The following is a 20,327-nucleotide window of genomic DNA, read 5'->3' as shown; positions in this document are numbered from 1 at the left end:
GAAGGAAGGGAGGAAATTGAGGGTGTTCACAGCTCATGCCTTCTCAGGTCTTCTCAGGGAAGTCAGTGAGGAAGGCATCTGCCAGGGGCAAGAGAAGAAGAAGTGAGGGGTTCGCAAGACCTGAATGAAGGCTGGTCTAGCCATAGCCAGAGAATGCAGGCAGTGTGGGTAGAGCTGAAATTGGAAGAGTTGGGATGGAAGAAGATCATAGACTCCAGAGGGAGGGTGGGAATCGTGCCCGCACCACTGCTTCGAGAGCCAAGCCAGAGACGGGCTCTGGAGGGAAGAGAAGGAGGGGAGGCTCCAGGCCCTGGAGGTCCCTGTGAGGACCAAGGCAGGCTCCTTGGGGATGGAGGCTAGGAGAGGAGAAGGGGCTGGAGGCTGTTGTGGCCGGCGGCTAATTTCAGAGTTGGAAGTCTGTTTTCTCCATGGTTGATGGGATGGACATAGGCCAGTCGTTGTCATCACTAGGCTGAGACTCATGTCTCCAACTAGCCTGTCACCCTGGCAGGCACTCTGTCCAGCATCTACTTCTTTTATTTTTTTATTTCTTTATTTTTTGCGGTATGCGGGCCTCTCACTGTTGTGGCCTGTCCCGCTGCAGAGCACAGGCTCCGGACGCGCAGGCTCAGCGGCCATGGCTCACGGGCCCAGCCGCTCCGCGGCATGTGGGATCCTCCCGGACCGGGGCACGAACCCGCGTCCCCTGCATCGGCAGGCGGACTCTCAACCACTGCGCCACCAGGGAAGCCCCATCTACTTCTTTATAAAGCAGAGAAAGCCTGGCTTGGTGTACTCCACCTTCCTGAGGCCCTGCCTGCCTGCAAGGCTCTTTGCCAGATGCAGCTGGATGGGACGCCAAGGACCCCCAGACACCACCTCAGGGAGTTTAGGAAAGCAAAGTAGCAGTTGGTGGAAATGTATAGATCATCTCCACACCCCACTGGAATCACAAATTCAAACCTTCTCCCCCTTAAAATCTGTGTTAGCACTAGAAACAGTATGATATCAGGATGGGTTGAATTTCACCATCTTTTTCAGTGAAACGCCTCTCCCTTTTATAGGGAGACGAGAGGATATTGCAGATGGTGGAAGGGTATTCAGCTGGAGGGAGGTGTGGCTTCATTAGGACATTTCTCCTCGTGCTCAGTGTCCGTGCTGTGCCCCCCACGTCCTGTGGGTGTGAGGGAGGTGGTGGGAGGCTGCCCCAGGACAGCTAGTGGCTTCTCAGGGGCATGGCCCCAGCCCTCCAGGAGCTTTGGTAACCCCTTGATAGGACTGCCATGTGAGGGAGGGGGCTCATGTGGGAGCTTCCATCTGCTCATTGGGCTACTTTCATGTCAAGCCAGGAGGACGCATTCTGGGGATTTCTGAGCAATGGAGGAGATACTGGGAATTTGGCAATATTTGAAATATAAAAGGTTACTAGGTTCAGAAAAAGCATGCAACGTATGGGAATATGCACACTATTTTGATGTAAATCATGGTATTTACTGAATTTCAGGTAAGAAAAGGCCTGGGAAATCCACACACTGGGTAGGCTGATCCTAATCAATTGAACGTGCCTGCTGGTAAAATGGAACTTCTCCAGAGAGTGTTCCTGGGTGGACGTGGTGGGGAACTCTCGCTTCTTTTGGAGAGGCCTCCCCCAGATGGTCCTGCCCTTCTCTGTCACCTCTACTGCTGTGGCACTGTCATTTGTCTTTCATTACCCGAGGACAGGGCTTGGGTCAGGAAGAGAAACTGCAGCCAGTTGCGTAAGCCATTGGATTGCACAAAGTTGGTTGCAAACCAGGCAGGCTGTGGGGAGCAGTGGGAGGCAGCGAGGCCTGGGGAAGGAAGTGGGTTGGACGCCTGTGGTCAGGGGTCCCGTCCCTGAATTCTCTGCCCAGCCTCGCTTTTTCCCACAAGGCTCACACACTCAGCCCAGTGCAGATTCTCAGACAGTGGTGGGTGCCGGCTCCGGCCAAGCCCCACATGTCTTCCTTTGGTCCCCATGAGGGTCTCTCTGTGTTTTCTCTTAGCAGGATCTGGGGCCAGCTCACCTCTCACATCCCCGTCATCGCCGACTCCACCCTCCACAGCAGGTTAGTGAGGAGGAAGAGAAAGCTGCCTTCCTCCCCTTCTGCACCAGCCCGGGAGAAGGGTGGGGCTTTCTCTTCTCACCTTGGCCCAAACATTTCAGGGGTCAGAGGGGACCAGCCTCCTCCAGAGAAACCAGTGGGAGCGCAGATTAGCAGTGTCACTTGGGAGAGACCAGGGTCCAGGTCTCTAGAGTCGGATTTCACGGGGAGCGGGATGGTCGGCTTCAGGGCTGCTCACTGCCCCCACCTCCAGCTCGCTCTCTCTACTGAAAAGCCTCACGCAGGCTCCTCAGATCACAACCTGTCTGGGTACGCGCTCAGCTGAACAAAACAATCGCGCTGCTGCCCGGGGCCCCGGTCCTGCCAGGGCTCTCTCCTCAGGGAGACCAGCCACAGTGTCGGCTTTGTCACAGGGCACAGCTGGTGAAATGCCTGGGTGTGGGAGTGAACTACCCACCGAGCTTCTGATTTCCTGATAACTATTTGTGCTTTATTCTGCTCTGCATTTCATCACCTGAATATTTTTCTGTGGCTAGCTAACCTTTGTTTTGCGTTTGTGACTTAAATCAGATAGATACTGGGAGTTTTGTTTGAAAAATGTAAAAAGAGTTTATTTCAGGGAATACTTATAAAAATTATCTCTAATTCTGTGGAGTGGCCTCATAATGCTATCTTTCTTCTTTCTTTTTTGAACTAATAGCTCTCTCCTAACCATTTTGCAAGCCTCATAAAAACGCACTGGGGCACCAGTATCTCCTTTCACTTCTTAACTGAACCAGATGTTCTGGATGTCAGAGAAGTCGGTTCTGCCGCTCAGAGCTTGTCGGCTGGCTGTGCTTGGAAGAGCTGCTGCAGCTGTCTGGAGGGAGAGTCACGGGCTGGGGTTGATTTATGAGTTGATGACACCATATTCATTAAGGCTTAAAGTGGTGCCCAGGAGCTACCAAGAGCATAACCCGACAGCTCTCAAATGCTTCTAACTGACCTTCCAAAAAAACCCCCCCAAACAACAGTCAAATGTAAGGAGACCGGTTTGAAGGCCTCGCGTCTGTCTGGTGGGTGTCTCTCCTTGCTGGCCGAGCCTGGTTACTGGTAGTTTGCTGTCGAGTGTTCTGGGCCCAGGGCCTATTTTAATAGCAAAGTACCTGGCTGATGGGGGATAATATTCTATTTCCTGTCTGACTTTGTCAGCAGATTTTACAAGAAAGCTTCCAAATATTGATCAATATAGAAAATAGACTTCTCTGTCTTTTGTAGAGGTGACCTGTATAGGCCGATCGGAAATTTCGGGGGAGCCACTGCCCAGATCATGCTGAGGCGTTTTCTAGAAGATAGGATATTAATTTCACACCACTTAGACATACTAAGGAGACTGGAGAGAATTAATAGTGAGAATCCATGAAGCCTCCTTTAACAACTGAGGTGTCTATCCGGTAGCTCAGAGCACTTTGCTGTGTGCATTGGACGTGGGAAGTTACCTGCCAGTGCTCATTTTTAAACGCCTTGGAGAATTCAGTCTATATGGATTATTTTTGATGAATCCTCTAATTGACCTGAGTTCTCAGTGGGAGGATTCTCATACAGTAGCAGGTTTGCATGAGATGAGGTAACTTTTAAAACAAGAAGAAAACGAGGAATCTTTTGTTATTAGACTCAAGGTTGGAAAAAACTTCATCTGAGGCGAGAGGAAGCAATTGGGTGGATAGTTCCCTATCCTGAAGGGGAGTTGTAAAGATTCAGAGGGAAACATATGTGAGGCCACAAGCACGATGCCTGGCAGAAATGGGAGGTTCCCAGCAAGTATTGGCTCCCTCTTTTCCTTTATGTCCTTTAATGTTTTATTGATGAAATTATTGATTCAGCCCCAGAGACTGTACTCTGACCTCTGCTGGTTATTTATTGTAACGCGTCTCATAAAAATAATAGCTAGTATTTGCCTATCAACCTAGCATTTCAGGCCCTAAGCGAGCCACCCATGGTGAGTTTATTTATTCATCTACTGGAGATGCATTTATTGAGAGCTGCTGTGTGCCCAGCACTGTGCTAAGCGCTGGGTCACAGAGATGAGCAGGCAGACAAGGCCCCAGCCGAGGTGGCCTCACATTGCCAGCACCTCTCAGGAGCTCCAAAATGATAGATACAATTCAAGCAAGTGCTTTCCTTGGGGTCCACCCATGGTAATTTTTTTCTCCCAGTAGTTCCCCTTCTTAAATAGAGAATCTCCACCTGAAAAAACTAGCCCACCAACAAAGTGACATCTTGAGCTTCTGTTCTGTACAAGGCATCAGGGAGCTACAAACAGATGATAGTCTCATGCTACCGTACCCATGGGAGATGCTCAGTAAATCCTTATGGGTGGATTTGCTTGGACTTGGTCTGCCTTCAGGGTCTCTGCTGGGTGAGGCCAAGGCTGTAGGCCTACGGGTGGCAACTTCTGGCTCAGAAGCCCCTGCTTAGACTGGTCCTTTTCCTTCCAGGACAGGAGGCCAGGCTTCTCATTGGGCTCATCTGTGTTGCCGCCTCTCTGCACGCTGCCTGTCTTATTGCTGGAATCACATTTACTCCAATTTATGTCTTTACTTCTAGGCCACATCTATGGTTTATCTGGGAACTAAGTCAAGCATAGTGTCTTCCAGCTTTATGATAAAATGCAATTTTCTCAAGAAGTGAAGGAAAATTCTTCATTTTCAAGGGCTAGTTTAGAAAAGGAATTCCTGCTAAAGGTAGCATCTCAAACACAACTCGATCTGGGAGCCCTTGGAAACTACACCTTGGGCTGTGGAACCTAAACTTGAGGATCACCACTCGCTAGTTCTGGGACCTTGGAGGAGATACTTGACCTCCCTGGGCTTCAGGTTTTGAAACCGAGTGAGGCCCTGTGGGACTCCCGGGCACGGAGGCCCTCTTGTCCTCTCTTTCTTGTAGGCAAGACTCCAGGTTCCATGACCTTCCCTGAGTTCCAAAGGGCAGATTGGAAGAGTTGCTAATCACGGGAGGAGCAGCCAGGAAACCACCTGAGTTGAGATTAAGGAAGTGCAAGTCCGGCACACGCCCTGATCTTGTCAGAGACTCCACCCTTGGACCTATTGTTATCAAACCCTTCATCAGGTCCTCTGGGGTGGGGACACATAGTTTCTCCAGGCAGGAGCCTGCTGTGTCCCCGTTTGCCTGGCAAAGTAATAAAGCTATCCTTTTCTACTTCACCCAAAACTCTGTCCCCGAGATTTGATTTGGCAGTGGTGTAGAGAGAGGCTGAGCTTTCAGCATCAGTTTCCCATTTGTAAAGGAGGCTAATAACAGTGCCTGCCTAGCGGGTTTATTACGAGGGTCCAGAGGGTTCCATGCCCATGGAGTTAGAACAGCGCCTGTTACACAGTAAGCCCTCAGGACACTGTTAGTTACTGAGAGACCTTGAGTGAGTCACTTTCCGTGTCTGGGTTTGGGTTATGTCCTCTGTAGAAGGCAAAAAGCGTGGGAGTCAGAGGAGACTATCTCACAGTTCTAATCAAGCATCCTGTAAACCCACTGTGGACCCCGCCCTTCGGCAGTTTGTTCAGCAATAGATCAACTGAGGCAAGTTCAGTTTGACAGCATTGCCTTTCTTCCTGAAAGCATCAATTTTAAGCACATTTGTGGTAGCTGAGGGTGGTTTTCAGCTCAGTTGCTTTCAGGACGGGGCAGAAGTGACAGATGTTTCTAAGCGAAGGGGTGTTACTCTCATGAGCCCTTTCCAGCATTTGTGTAAGGACTGGGGCCTCTCCTGTTTCTTACTGTACTTCCCTGCTGTGGGCCTCTTCTTGAAATCCTTACCAAATTGATGGGAGAAATATTTCCTTAAGTCTGCTGGCAATTCCATCAGGTAGGGTGGGATTCTCTAAAACTCTTTTTTTTTTTTTTTTTTCAGTGAGAACATTCCTAGCACTTTCTTTTTTTGCTAAGGTTTCTGTTTCCTGCCTCTAGAAGATCATTCTTTCAAGAACTTTAAAATACTTTATCTTGACTTATGTCACGGTCAGTGTCACCAGCTAGTGTTTACACTCTGTATTCATGGACCTGAGTGGTTTAGATGGCCCTAATTGACACACAGATATTTGCTCCTACCCTCCCTTTGGGAGGAGACAAACCTGTTGCCTTGCCATTGTGTGTGTGTGTGTGTGTGTGTGTGTGTGTGTGTGTGTGTGTGTGTGTGTTTAAACAAAAGATTTGCAGAAGAGTATTTGGGAAAATCTTAGTAAGCAGAAGACCCAAATTATTACTGTTGTTGTTAATAATTGTGTTTAACATCTTTTGAGTGCTTATTCTGTGCTAGGCACTGTTCTAAGTGATTTATAGTTACTGTTTTATTTAATCCTCATGAATACCTCCCTATCCAATGAGCAGGGATTATACTTATAGCTCCATTTTACAGACAAATAAATTGAGGCACTAGTGGCATTAAAGGACTTTGACCAAGGTCACACAAGTGGGGGATACTAGAGCCAAGATTTAAACTTGGTTCTGTCTTTGCTCATCTACTTGATTTCTCCTGAGCGCCTGCTTTCTCAGGTGCACTACAGGGCCTGTGCTGCTAAACGCTCTGCTTGGCTGGCGTGAAAAGAGCTCCAAAAGAACAGTTAGAAACCCCGGGCTTGGGTCGTAGCTCCACCACTTTCCAGATGGCCTTGGACAAGTAATTTTCATCCTTTGAAGCTGTCTTTTAAGAGAATATCTGGTGTTTATGAGGTAGATAATGTACACAACAGGGCTTTATAAGCAGTAAAGTACTGTCGAGTGTAAGCTATGAATGCCTTGCAAGAGAATTCTAGCCCTTCTTGCTTGAAGTTTATCATTTTCAGCAATACTTTTGAAGAGAGAGCTGGCAGTCTGTAGAAAACCAGTCTGTGAGCATGACTGGAGGGAGAGAGAAGTTTCATATCTGGAGACTGGAGGAGGGAAACAGGGCCTTGTGGGCGCAGAGTGACTGAGAACTTGAATAACAGGAAGGAGGGTTAAGAATAAATAAGGTGCAAACTATGATGCATAAAATAAGCTACCAGGACATATTGTACAACACAGGGAATATAGCCAATATTTTATAATAACTATAAATGGATTATAACCTTTAAAAATTGTGAATCACTATATTGTACACCTGTAACTTATATAATATTATATAATATTGTATGTTAACTATACTTCAGTAAAAAAAAAAAAAAAATTACAAAGAAAAGGAATAAGTAAGGCACAAGAAGAGATGAATTCATTTAGAATGTTGGAGCTTCCGGAATTTATCTAGCCAGGTCAAAATCTGAAACCCATTCTAGGCTCAAAATCGATGGCTCTGGCCCTAAGAACTGCCTCGTTTTCTCAAAACTACACAAACACAAAGCAGTTTCTAGGATACACAGGTCTGCCCTGTAGTGCTTCTCCGAACAGTGTTGGTTCTGCTGTCCTGCCGGCTCACAGCCTTCCTCCCCGCATCCAAGACCAAGTGTGTGAGCTCCTCTCCAGGGTACTCAGCTGCTGGGGGTGGGGCAGGCAGTGTCCCCAGCATCCTCCCAGAGCCCCCCGAGATCGGCAGTGGTCAGCCTGCCCTGCCCCACGTGGGCCTCACTGAAGGGATTCTCCTCTGGGCAGTGGGGCACGTTGGTTTGGAACGCTGGGATTCACCGTCAGGGAAAGGATTATCTTTCACAATTAACCTGGAATCCAGTCAGTTAAAAAGAAGATAGGAAGAAATGTTTGCCTTTTTTTTTTTTGCGCTGCGCCTTGGGCCTTGTGAGATCCTAGTTCCCCAAACTGGCCCGGCAGTGAAAGTGCTGAGTCCTAACCACTGGACCGCCAGGGAATTCCCACCTTTTTTTTTTTGAATGGTTTTCTAGCCTTAGGTCAGCTAATGCTGCTCGCTGCCCTATTCAGCCTCTGGAGCCCGCTGCCTTCAAGGGAGAGGCCCCATGCTCCTGCCCAGGGGCCCCACCTTAGACGTCCCTGTGCTCTTGCTCTTCCCAAATTTAAAAAGACAGTTCTCTATTTTAGACCATAGACTTGCTTGGGGAAGTGATGAGTTCTAATTTTTCTCCCCTCTTGATAAACTGTCCTTATTTAGTACACTAGGTACGCTCCCAGTACCCGTTCCGCTTTCCAGGGGAGGTAAAACCGTGATGGGTCTTCTTAAGTGAGTGCTGTGCTTGTAAATAACTAAAAATATCTCAGAAGAAAGAAAGAAAAAAAAAAGAATGAAGAGGAAAGTGACTCATTAGTTACTCTGTTAGTGTGTTTGCCATGTTCTAAAAGGGTCACAGTCATGTTTACAAACCAGTGCTTCTTGTGGTTAACTTAAGTATATCCTAGTTCGGCAGTAAGAATAATCAGCATGTGATTCAGACTAATATTTTGCTGTCTCTTACTATTTGATTAAATGACACTAAAATCTGAATAATGACTTGTGTCCCCTCTCTCTCTCTCTCTCTCTCTCTCTCTTTGCTGTTTTCAGTAGAGCATGCACCATTTTGAACGTGAATTTTCGGTAAAGTAAGCTATACTGATTTTTCTAACTTTAAAGATGCTCTGTTTCTGTATGTGAAATGGGACCCAGTGTGTCTAGCTCACTGAAGTGATGAACAAATGGGAAAGCAGATTCGAGACGATTTCCTTATCTGAATATTTAAATGAAATACAGCATCTTTAAAAAGCACCCAAGTGACTTCATTTACATTCATTTCATTTTCATCATGACCTTCAAAATCTTCATTTTCACTCTGATTTTAGTTCTAAAATAGAGCTCTAAAACCTGTAAATCAACTGCATGGCATTTTGGTATCTTTTAATTTTGGAAACCAGCACCTCACAGTCCTGTTGCTGCAAATGTGTCGGTTCCTTGTTCCCTCTGACAAAGGGGAAAAGGTGCTGGGCAGTTGCATTCTTGGTCACAGGGAAGCAACTTACAGCTTGTATAACTGACAATAGGGAAAAACAGTTCTTTTTTAAGCGTCCTTAACAATACTTGAGTTGGGACATGAGTACAGCCTCCACGTCTTTCTGAGGTAAGAGGCTAAGGCGGTTCCAGAGAGCTGGGGCCTGCCTGCTTCCAGGGGTCCCCGCCCTCCACTCCCTCTCGAGGGTAGCTGGTAGGTGTCGTGTTGGTCTCGCGGCCATGTGGCCTCCCCTGATGTGTGTGGAGACCACAAAGGAACCCAGGCCGCAGACACGAGTAGACTGCCCACTGTCAGAGTTGGTCCAAGGCAAGGGGACGCTCAAACGTCCTTTTGACGGGGCTAGGGACGGTGTTTCTGGCGAGACATTCCTACCCAGATCTAACCTGTGCTCTTGCTGCAACAGTCTGTGGCCTGTTGCAGGGCCTCCGCTGGATTTCCAGGCTCCCATCTGAGGTTCTGGGGAGGGTGGAGTAGTTGGCTCTTGGGGTTTCTGTCTAAGAGAAGGTAAGATTGGAGAGATCAGGGCTGACCTGGTGATCACTGGAGGTAAGCTGTTTCAGAGCATCTGTCATCCTGGGGTGTTGCAGGCCAATGTTTTTCAAAGCTGGGTGAATTCATTTGGCAATCAGCCTGACACGGAATCTGGTTTTGTCTGCGGCCTGGGGATGAGGGTGATAGGAGGCCTCTGGGGGGGCGCCCCCTCATATTTGGGGAGTGGGGGGCCCGGGCATTAGGCAGTTGTTCCCAGGTTTGCTCCAGGCCAAAGAGCCAAGTCCGAATTTGGCCCCTTGTTAACATTCCCCCCTCCCACATCATTACCAACGTGTTGTAGCTTAAGCTCCAGTGAACCTTTAAAGGAATTTTGTGGACGACAGAAGAGGCAAAAAGGAAAAACTTAAAAAAAAAAAAAAATCGATGGAGGCTGTAATTAGAGACTGTGAGTCCCTGGGTCTATGTTCTTGCCTCCTCCAGTGTTGACCTTCAGACCTGGACCTCCTCTCCCCTTCCAGAGCATTCTGAGCTGCTCCTGGCCCTAATCATACATATCAGGATCTGCCCTAGTTGTTGCAGGCCCAATGATGAAAGGTGGACCTCATGGGACATCGTGCCCTTTACGACTGGTTGGGCCCTCTGTGAGGGGACCACAGGTGACCTGCTCTTTCCTCTTGGATGGACATAGTCTCCTTTCTCACAGCCCTCAGCATCATATTATAGGCACAGGCTACCCTGTGGCACTTTGGACAGTGTATTTATTTATGCTGCCTACATATTCAAAGCGATTCATTCAGACAGTTTCAGCCTTTACTTGTAAGATGAAGATCCATTTACGGAATACCACGCCCCAATTCCCAAACTCTGTGGTAGTGAATTTGCACTTTTAATTTAGAGTGCCTAGTAATGAGGCCAAAGTCAAGGGATGGTTCCTCACGAGGGCCAAGCAGTTTCGTTCTGTGCCAAGAGAGCAGCCTGTACCCAAGTCCAGTTCCTGAGGCCCATCTCTAGCCTCCGAGAATCCTGGGCTAGAAGACTTGCAGTCTCTGGATGGCCAATTCCATGCGTTTAGTGGAACAAAGTGCTACTGCAGGCCTGTCTTCTCGTCTATAACCCTCACTGACTCTTCTGCCAGGGTCAAAGCACAAAGCTGGGAGGCAGACATGCTGGCACTCATTTGGGTACGTGTTGGGCCGTACATGTCAAGCCCAGATTCTGCTGCCCTTTTCTGGCCATTGGGTGAGAGTGCTGGGAAGGGGAGGGGGCAGCTGGGAGGGCACTGGCGCCCACTCAGTCCTCCGGGCTCTGCAGTTGAGTTCCAAGAGGCTTCAGAGGCCGTCTCCTCTCCTCCTGGTATTTTACGGGTCACTTTCCAAGAACCCCCTTCAGAGGAATGCTTATGTCACACACTTACTCTCCCTGCTCTTTTCATCTCAACAGTCATTTCAGGTTTGAAGTCCTTTTTATCTCTGTAACCCTGTAACGTAAAGCCAGGAACATTTCCCCATAATCCACCTTGGCATAGAACATAATAGAACTTCACTCATTAGTTGTTATTGTACAGAACCAGTGAAAATTACATTTTGTTCATTTGTCTGTATTTAATGTTTATTTGTATTGCTATATTATTTTTTGAGAATTCCAAGATTGCAGAGCATGAGTGTGTGCATCTGTGTGATTCTTTAATTTCAGCTGCCTTAGGTTTGGGTAAAGATGTAAAGGAAGGTAAGTGGTCTTCTATGAAATACAATGCTTTAACCATTGCCTATCACAGTTGGGAAAAAGGTTGCACTTACTGAAGTATTTTATGGATGATCCTGACCACTCATCCATATAAACTCAAGTAGCAGTTGGTATGTTTACCTAGTATCACCACAGCTCAGTAGCAGTTTGAGGGAGGTGGTAGGGGAGCCATCTAGCAGAATGTCTTCTGTGGTAGCACTGGGGTGGGGTAGAGGATAAGACTAGAAAGAGATGTGGAGTCACGGGGAGCTGCAAGGGTCACAGGAAATGGGACAACTGTGACACAGTCAAGTTCTTCTTTAAAGCAGGGCTTTTTTTTTTTTTTTTTTTGTGGCCATGCCACATGGCACGTGGGTTCTTAGTTGCGGCATGCAGGATCTTAGTTCCCCAGACCAGGGATCAAACCCACGCCCCCCTGCACTGGAAGCACGGAGTCTTAACCACTGGACAGTCAGGGAAGTCCCAGCAGGGATTTTTCTGTACCTAGTGTTTATTTTGTCCCAAGAGGACAATTCATTCATTGATTCAAAACTGTAAAATTCGAGCGCCCAATGTTTGTGTTTCTGAAAGCTAAGGGAGGATTCAGATACCTGTCCAGTTACCTGCTCCTTGCCCACCAGGGTACAGCTCGGCATTCCGGTCTCCCCTGACACTTCAGCAAAGATGTAGGGTTAGGGCATTTCCATCCTGTCCCTGGGTTGGGCCACAGTGGAAACATGGGTGCTTGAGGAGGATTCCTCCCTGAGAATACCATTGCTGGAGAGAGAAAGCCCTCTGCGCCTTGCTGTGCATTGCTAACATTAGCGTTTTATGTTTTTTTCATGCAACCTAATAGGAAATGATTATTCAAGATGGATGCCCCTGGGGAGCCCATAACCCAGCAGACAATGGTTACTTGCCGAGAATCCTAAGTGATTTGTCATTTTATGTTAAATCACGTCCTTCAAATATTGTGTGTTGGAGCAGCTAAAGAACCGTTCATCCCTTACTAGTAATTGATATTCCAGTAGCCCAGCTCTATGCATACAGATGTCTATCTTTAATTGCTAGCTCAGGAATAGGTGGAGCTGCCTGGAACCTGGAAAAAGTAGCTAATGGAACTTTTCTTTTGGGACCATGATTAAAGTTTGGAAATGGAAGTAGAGCCTCATCTATGCTGAGAATGTCGCTATGTATAGTTTCATGTAATCTGTGATATTGTTCAGTCTTTTCTCACATGACTATTACTTGGGAGAAATGGCAACTTTTAATTAATTCCCCTTTAATGCTTCTACGTTTCTTGTTCAAGTATTTAAAAAAAATCACACAGTACAGGGTGTGTTGGCCCGTTTGAGGGAAAACATTTGCAGTCTCACCGAAGTCCTTTCTGCCCAGGACTGAGCAGTAGCACGGATACAGGGTGTGTGGAGATACTGACTGTGCCCTTTCCTCCACAGGGATGTCCGCGTTACCCCCACCTCCTCCACCTGCGCCTCCGCCACCAGCAGCTCCCTTGCCTCCTGCGAGCACAGAGGCGCCCACACAGCTTCCGCCCCAGGCTGTGAATGGTGTGAGCCGAGGGGCCTTACTCAGCTCCATCCAGAATTTCCAAAAAGGAACTTTGAGGAAAGCCGAAACCTGTGATCATAGTGCTCCTAAGATCGGCTAAAGCTTTGTGTTTACACTTGGAGGGAAAATTTGTTTTGTTTTCCTTCCACCTGCAACCCCTAAAGTACCCTCTATCTGGATGAATAATTGCTGAGCCAGTACAGTCACATACGACTTCGCAGATGCTCATGTAAGAGGCTTTTCAAGAGGGAAACAGTCTTCAAGTAGAATAAAGTCAGGCTGGCATTGCTGCCTTAAGAAATAGTTTGCTCCTTTGTTACTCTTGTAAAGGAGTCTTGCTCTTCCTCTAATGGTCATCTTTTGGTGGCAGCAGCATATTGGAATCAATTATTTCCACCAACAGAAGTGGACAAAAAACAATGACAATATACAGTCACAGCGGTGGATGGCCTTCGTGTCGCAATCCCTCCTATACCATTAGACAGCTCCTAGAAATGTTCCTCTCAGAGTTCATTTCTCTATTCTAAAGCATTTTCTGGTTATTTCTTAGATAACTCCCATTTTTCCTACCTTAATTTCATCCTAGACATTAACACTGTAGCCCAAAGCATAGTTATGTCGCTGAGAGTCAGAGAAGCAACTGAGTTCTTCATTTTCCCTTCAAGTGGAACGGGGAAAGTTCGTAACAGTCTATTAAGTCAAACAGGAACTCCATTGTGGTTATAGAACTCAGGGCTGCTAAAGGAACTACTCTAGACTCTTAGTTCCTTTTAGTATGTATCAAACGGACAAAAAAATGTTGACATCCGAAAAAGCTCTTGCCAATTAGAGGATCTTCTTAATCCTCAGCAATTAAGTCAAGTTTGGCGTTTGTGGGGGTGGATTATTATTACAACACAAGTACATCTGGCAAAATCAGTTCTGATTTTCCAAAGATTTATCCAAATATATCATCTTTTTAATGTTACTCATTTATTAGAAAGATCCTTTATCCTATGATTTGCTTAAACCCTTAAATAAATTGCACTTTAAAGGATTATAAATAATCCATCTAAAAATTCAAGTTACACACATCAGTGTTGGTTACTATGCAGAGAGAATGTCATTGTGTATAGTTTCATGTAATCTGTGATAAATGTTCAGCTGTATTTTTTATTAAAATAAACCATGTCTAGAAAATGTGTTATTTGTAGCTTGGCAAGATATTTTAAATGGGAACTTTTTGTAGTAACTTTGGTAAATATAAAGAAAAGATTCACACAGTATTTCTAAAGTTTCCTCCCTACCTATTCTATCTCTATTTTCTTTTGTGTCGTATTTTCCCTCTTAATTAATAAGAGCTAACAATCCTGTGTTCCTGTTTTAATTAGGTACCACTTGTATGCTTCTATAACTAATTTAAATCTATCTTTTCCATCTCAATTTCTGAAGAGGGCAGTGTATGGCAGAGTGTGTGTTTGTTGGCAGTGGGAAAAATACCTGACACAGATTTTGGTTTAACTTTAAAGAGAACCTACTAGAATTAGGCATTTGAAGAGTCGGGGGGCAAGTTCCTGTTTTAAGTAAGTAATGCAGTCTAGGAGATTAATGATTACTGATTAGTTCCCGATGGCAGTAATTTCTTAACAGAATTTTAAGACTTCTATCCCACATTTATTATCTCAAGAATATAAAAATACAATTAGTCATAGTTAGGAATTCCTTTATTCCTTATCAAAACAGTCTAACAGTAAACGTAAATTATATGCTTTTATTTTTACATATAAGTTATGTTTTTTTGGAGATATCTTTCATCAGGACTCTTGCCACATTTATACCTTGTCCTTCTAATGAGAGGGTAAAATTTTACATTAATCTTATTCAAAGAACATGGCTATTGTAACAGATAAAAAAAGCGTGGCCCCTAGGCAGGAAAGTGGAGAGTTTTTCCACAGACATATTTAAACTTCTTCCCAGTACAAAAACGTATGTTGTTGCTTTAGACATAACTTTACAAATCAAAAGGTCTTATAGGACAATCCAGATGAAATGTCATTAAGTATTTTAAGGAAATCCCAATGACTTGAAATTCAAGTCCAAGCTACATATTTAGTGCTTTCTTTATTGCAAATATGATGTCTTTAACCTGAGGTACAGAGTTGTCTTCTAGAACCTTTGCATAAGGCATAGGGACATCGGCACCGGTGACACGAACTACAGGAGCATCCAGAAAATTGAACGCGGGGCCTAAGAGGGAAGGAGGCGCAAATGAGAGAGGCATGAAAAACCAGCTGAGCACCACCACCTCAGCATAGCAGGTATGGCTGCCCAGAGAAGGAAAATCTGAAGAAGGAAATATGAAATCTGAAAGGAATGCTAATTACAGAGAATTGTCTCTGGCTTGCTTTCTTAAACATTTACCCAAAGGAAAAATACCAAGCTGACAAGTTGAAAATTCAAGTCATTTGACCACCCCTAGCTTTTGATTGTTTTGTCCTGTAACACAGTGTTTATTACAGTTTAACTATTCTGGAATCAGTTTCTCTGAAATACCTTCCATGATCCTGGCACAGATTTCAGCTCCTACTCCAAACTGTGGCCAGCCTCCTTCCACAGTTACAAGGTGATTGGTCTTCATGACACTGGCTTCTATTGTTTCAATGTCCATTGGTCTGATGGTTCGCATATTTATCACCTAAACAGATAATAAATAGCTTTACAGAGCCACTTCCTCACAAATATAGTCTTATCCCCAAAATGCCATTTCCTTTCTTGTTTCCTTTTAATTTTTGGGTCTAGGGAAACATAATCTGCCCATTCATGAACAAACTGTCAAAAGGGAAACTGTAATTAAAACAAAATCTTTATCTCTACTACAAGCAGCTTTGTTCACTTACAGAATTCACTTATCCTCCCTTGGCCTTAACTTCCTCCTCATTAAAATAATAACTAACATGTGACCGCTTACCCTGTACCAGGCACTACACTAAGTATAATTCTACAACCACCCTAACGGGACAGTAAATGTATTATCCTCATTTTATAGCTGATGGCAGAGATTTAGAGTACGTAACATGCCCAAGTGTTAACTAGGAAGTGGTACCTCCTGGTTATGAAAGTGTTAGACTCGACGACTTCTAAGTTTTCTCTTCTCCCAAACTCCAGCTCCAAGGTTGGATCTTAACTTGACAAAACACATACTAAAAAGATCCAGACCCTAGGTGGTAGAAGGCTAGGTATTTGAAAAGCACGTAGGCTCCCAGCTTTAAGCAGAAGCAGAACTAAGTGACAAAGCAAGATTTTATACCTAATTAACCTGTTACAGAACTCAAACGCCTCTTTCTGGGTCTTAAAGGGAACTTTCTGATTCTTTTTTTTTTAATAAATTTATTTTATTATTATTTTTTGTGTGTGTGGTACGCGGGCCTCTCACTGTTGTGGCCTCTCCCGTTGCAGAGCACAGGCTCCGGATGCGCAGGCACAGCGGCCATGGCTCACGGGCCCAGCCGCTCCGCAGCATGTGGGATCTTCCTGGACCGGGGCACGAACCTGTGTCCCCTGCATCGGCAGGTGGACTCTCAACCACTGCGCCACCAGGGAAGCCCTATTTATTTATTTTTGGCTGCGTTGGGTCTTTATTGCTGCGTGTGGGCTTTCTCTAGTTGCAACAAGCGGGGGCTACACTTCGTTGTGGTGTGCAGGCTTCTCACTGCAGTGGCTTCTCTTGTTGTGGAGCACGGGCTCTAGGTGCATGGGCTTCAGTACTTGTGGCACATGGGCTCAGTAGCTGTGGCTCGCGGGCTCCAGAGCACAGGCTCAGTAGTTGTGGCGCACAGGCTTAGTTCTCTGCGGCATGTTGGATCTTCCCGAACCAGGGCTCGAACCTGTGTCCCCTGCGTTGGCAGGCGGATTCTTAACCACTGCGCCACCAGGCAAGTCCCCTGATTCTTTAAGAACAAGTGAATGTCCACTCACCTCACATTCAATTCCCTCTTTAGATAGCACCGTTGCAGCTTCTAAGCAGTGGCTCACAGGTCTTGAATGGGAAACTATGGTTACATGTGTCCCTGAAACAAAGTGGTCACAGATAAGAGGTCAGGTTGAAACCAAAGACACTGTCCTGCTCTGCAGCCAGCTATGGTTCTTCTTCATTTTAGAATCTTAAACTCAACTACATTCCAGCGAGATGAGGAATGTGGCAGCCTTTCTAGAAACGAAATACAAATCTACTGGACCAAGATTTAGAAAAGAACAAATATATGTGCAATCAGGGCATGACACATTTTAAACTTGAACTCATCCTATAATTTCCTAGTCAAAGTAAAGGGCAGTGACTTCTAGACTGAATTTGACCAACATAAATAGAGGGCACGGATTACAAATAATGTTTACATGTATACTAATTTCTCTTACCTTGCCTTTCTATTTTAGCTTTTCCAATAGGAATCAGAAAATCTTTTGACTGAGCCTCTGGGGGAAGTTCAAAAGGAACTCCATACATCAATTCATTCTCCAGCACCACCACTGCAAAATATACATATTTAAACCAAAGTAACTACATGACTAAAAATGTATATGCGGGCTTCCCTGGTAGCGCAGTGGTTGAGAGTCCGCCTGCCGATGCAGGGGACACGGGTTCGTGCCCTGGTCCGGGAAGATCCCACATGCCGCGTAGCGGCTGGGCCCGTGAGCCATGGCCGCTGAGCCTGTGCATCTGGAGCCTGTGCTCCGCCACGGGAGAGGCCACAACAGTGAGAGGCCCGCGAACCACCCCCCAAAAAACTATATGCAACACTATCATTCATATTGTGAAAAGTTTCACTGTGCTGATTAGGAAGCCTCATACCTATCGTGTCCAGTAGCCTTGAGGATGGTTTAAGTACAGACATCTGTAGTCTGGGCGATCCTGATTTTATCTATGGGGTTAAACCGGTGTTGTAGGTATGCAGCAAATTTCTCCGGTATCTAATTGGCCCCGTTATAGTCAGAAATAAGAAGAACACCACATTTTTTCCTATCTTTACTATATCTGTAAATCACTAACATTTTATATGATACGTCTAAGCCTAACTAGAAGTCTTTAATGGTTCCTTCCATGCAGATATTTCATTTTTGTTCTTTAATGTTCAAAAGAGACCCACAACACGTCACGCTACTGACCTGGATTGTTATCCCGAATGGCTGATTTAATAAGTCCTTTTGCATCCTCTGAACTCCATGGGCTGACCACCTTTAAGCCTGGGCAGTGCCCATACCAGGCAGCAAAGCACTGTGAGTGTTGGGCAGCTACGCCTGCTGAGGCGCCATTGGGCCCCCTGAAGACTATGGGCACAGACTGAAAGCCCGCTGACATGTAGTAGGTCTTGGCAGCTGAGTTTATAACCTGGTCGATGGCTTGCATAGAGAAGTTGAAGGTCATAAATTCACAAATGGGCCGCAACCCAGCCTGTCAAATCAAAAACATAGATGTTAAAAAGACGAGAAAGAGCAATTTAGAGTGGCACACCAGCACTTCGCTCCCCCAACATTCAAGCAATGTTTTTAAACGGTCATGTTGAAAGTAATCTCTTTGGATAAGATTCATAAAGAGGACTACATACCATAGCTGCACCTACAGCAATTCCAGCAAAACCCATCTAGAACGTAAAACGCAAACATAAGTAAAAATCCACAAAAATTAGAACAGTACCCTTTAATAGACATGCCCCTCAAAGGTCTGCTTCCTGATGGAAGGCTTACCTCAGATATGGGAGTGTCTATGATCCTCTTATCTCCATATTTCTTCCACAGGCCTCGACTAACCTACAATTAAGCAATGACCCCATTACCTTTAATTGTACTGGGGGCAAATGGCCATCTCAGTTCTGTGTAGCTTTCATGTATCTTGGTTACCTTATATGCCCCATCATATTGGGCAACTTCTTCCCCAAGTAGAAATACCTTCTCATCTCTTTCCAGCTCCTCATCCATACCTTGATTTATAGCCTCACGAACTGTCACCTGTCACAGGTATGGGAAAGCAGTCAATAAGCTACAGCATTACTTAGGAGACTATTGAGATTCTCTCTCTTGACCTAGGCTGCCCAGAGCACACAATGTAAAAACTATCACTAGAACAGGCTTCTCTTCAAAAGTTCAAAAAATTCAAAAAGTAACATTTCTGTCACTCATAGCCAGTCTTTGATTGGATGTGTAAATGAGAAGTATACTGAACACTTTATTGATGTGCACCTAAGCTTAAGAAATCTGCTTGCTGGCCATACCAGCTCATAGGTGGCTTCCTAAGTAGAAAAGTGAATTTTATTTCCACATCTGGTATACTGTGGGGCAGCGAACAGTCAAGGAAGCCTAAATAATACTACATATTGAGCGCTCGCTAGGTGCCAGGCACTGCCAAACACTTTGCCTTCAGGATGTAGGAGTTATTTTACTACACAGGTTGGTAGAATCCTCCAGTAACAAAAAGGGGGAGAGCGGGCAATTCCTCAAAACGTTGAACACAGAATTACCATATAATCCAACAATCCCACTTCTAGATATAGACCCAAAAGAACTGAAAAGCAGGGACTCAGATAATCGCACACCAATGTTCACAGCAGCATTATTCACAAATCCAACAGGTGGAAGCAACCCAAATGTCCACCAAAGATGAATGGATCAGCAAAATGTGGTATATGCTTACAACGGAATATCATTCAACCTTAAAAAGGAATGAAATTCTGACACATGCTACAACATGGATGAACCTTGAAAACATGCTAAGTGAAATAAGCCAGACATAAAAGGACAAATGCTGTATGATTCCATTTATGGGAGGTCCCTAGAGTAGATAAATTAATAGGCACTGAACGCACAATACAGGTTACCAGGGGCTAATGGGATGGAGGGTTATTGTTCAATGGGTACAGTTTCTGTTTGGGATGATGACAAAGTTCTGGTGGTGAATGGACAACGTGGTGAATGTACTTAGTCCCACTGCATATACAGTTTAAAAGGGTAAGTTTTCTTATATTTTACCACAAGAAAAAATTTTAAGGGGGAGGGTGAGGGAAGAAGCGTCAAGTCTAGTTCCCTCAGATCGGACATCTGATTCCCCTGAGCCTCGCGTGGGTGACATGCGGCCCCAGCTTCCGCGCCGGGACGAGGGGCCTCGCCGGCCCGGCTAGCTTCCAGGCCAGTTACCTGCAGAGCAGCCGGCGCGGTCCGGTGGAAGCGCCTCCTCAGCAGCCCGGAGACCTGGCGGGGGGAGAGAGAGAGAGAGAGATAGAGAGAGAGAGAGAGGACGCTCTGAGGGGACGCAGACTGGGCAGGGGTCGCGCAGGGTCATGGGCCCGAGAGCCGCTGCCAACCTGCTCAAGGGGTCTCCGCGTCAAGGCAGCCACCACCGCCATCTTGACCGTGTCCTCTAGACGCCGCCGGATGACGACACAGCAGGGACGCGGACTAGTCAGGCCCTATTTCCCCTGCCGGTGCGGGCCAATGGCAGGGCACGGCGTCTGCGTGTCCCGCCCCCCAGGGCGTCGGGGGCCGAGGGGTGGGGCCAAGGAGGCGTGTCGGGTGTCTAGCC

At 45.9% G+C, this 20,327-nt stretch overlaps 2 protein-coding genes across 19 annotated transcripts in view; one reads left to right on the top strand and one right to left on the bottom strand.

Moving 5' to 3' along the window:
* Positions 1-13,962, top strand: part of PXK (PX domain containing serine/threonine kinase like) — a 75,556-nt gene extending 61,594 nt beyond the window's left edge. For 5 of the 17 annotated variants that reach the window (XM_004267962.4, XM_049715359.1, XM_049715358.1 and 2 more), the window contains 2 exons: positions 2,025-2,087; positions 12,670-13,962. In XM_004267962.4, coding sequence (XP_004268010.1) covers positions 2,025-2,087; positions 12,670-12,881 — 275 coding nt within the window. In that variant the 3' untranslated portion in view covers positions 12,882-13,962. Of the gene's footprint in view, positions 1-2,024; positions 2,088-8,556; positions 8,595-11,182; positions 11,220-12,669 lie in introns of all 17 variants that reach the window. The other 12 variants (XM_033424696.2, XM_033424695.2, XM_049715357.1 and 9 more) reach the window with 12 other exon arrangements.
* Positions 13,963-14,466: 504 nt separating this feature from the next.
* On the bottom strand, positions 14,467-20,237 carry PDHB (pyruvate dehydrogenase E1 subunit beta). Of its 2 annotated transcripts, XM_004267964.3 has the most exons (10): positions 20,110-20,237; positions 19,943-19,996; positions 18,653-18,760; positions 18,500-18,562; positions 18,361-18,396; positions 17,921-18,206; positions 17,174-17,284; positions 16,736-16,827; positions 15,314-15,455; positions 14,467-15,007 (listed from the first exon to the last, which is right to left on the bottom strand). In XM_004267964.3, exons 1-10 carry the CDS (start codon positions 20,149-20,151, stop codon positions 14,862-14,864), a joined length of 1,080 nt encoding a protein of 359 aa, XP_004268012.1. In that variant the 5' UTR covers positions 20,152-20,237; the 3' UTR covers positions 14,467-14,861. The 2 variants fall into 2 exon arrangements, with proteins under 2 accessions (XP_004268012.1, XP_012387795.1); XM_012532341.3 differs by lacking the exon at positions 17,174-17,284 and having other exon boundaries at positions 20,110-20,214.
* Between the last annotated feature and the right edge of the window lie 90 nt (positions 20,238-20,327).

Source organism: Orcinus orca, chromosome 10 (assembly GCF_937001465.1).
Source record: "Orcinus orca chromosome 10, mOrcOrc1.1, whole genome shotgun sequence".
Taxonomy (NCBI): Eukaryota; Metazoa; Chordata; class Mammalia; order Artiodactyla; family Delphinidae; genus Orcinus; species Orcinus orca.
This window is presented reverse-complemented; position numbering and strand designations above follow the sequence as displayed.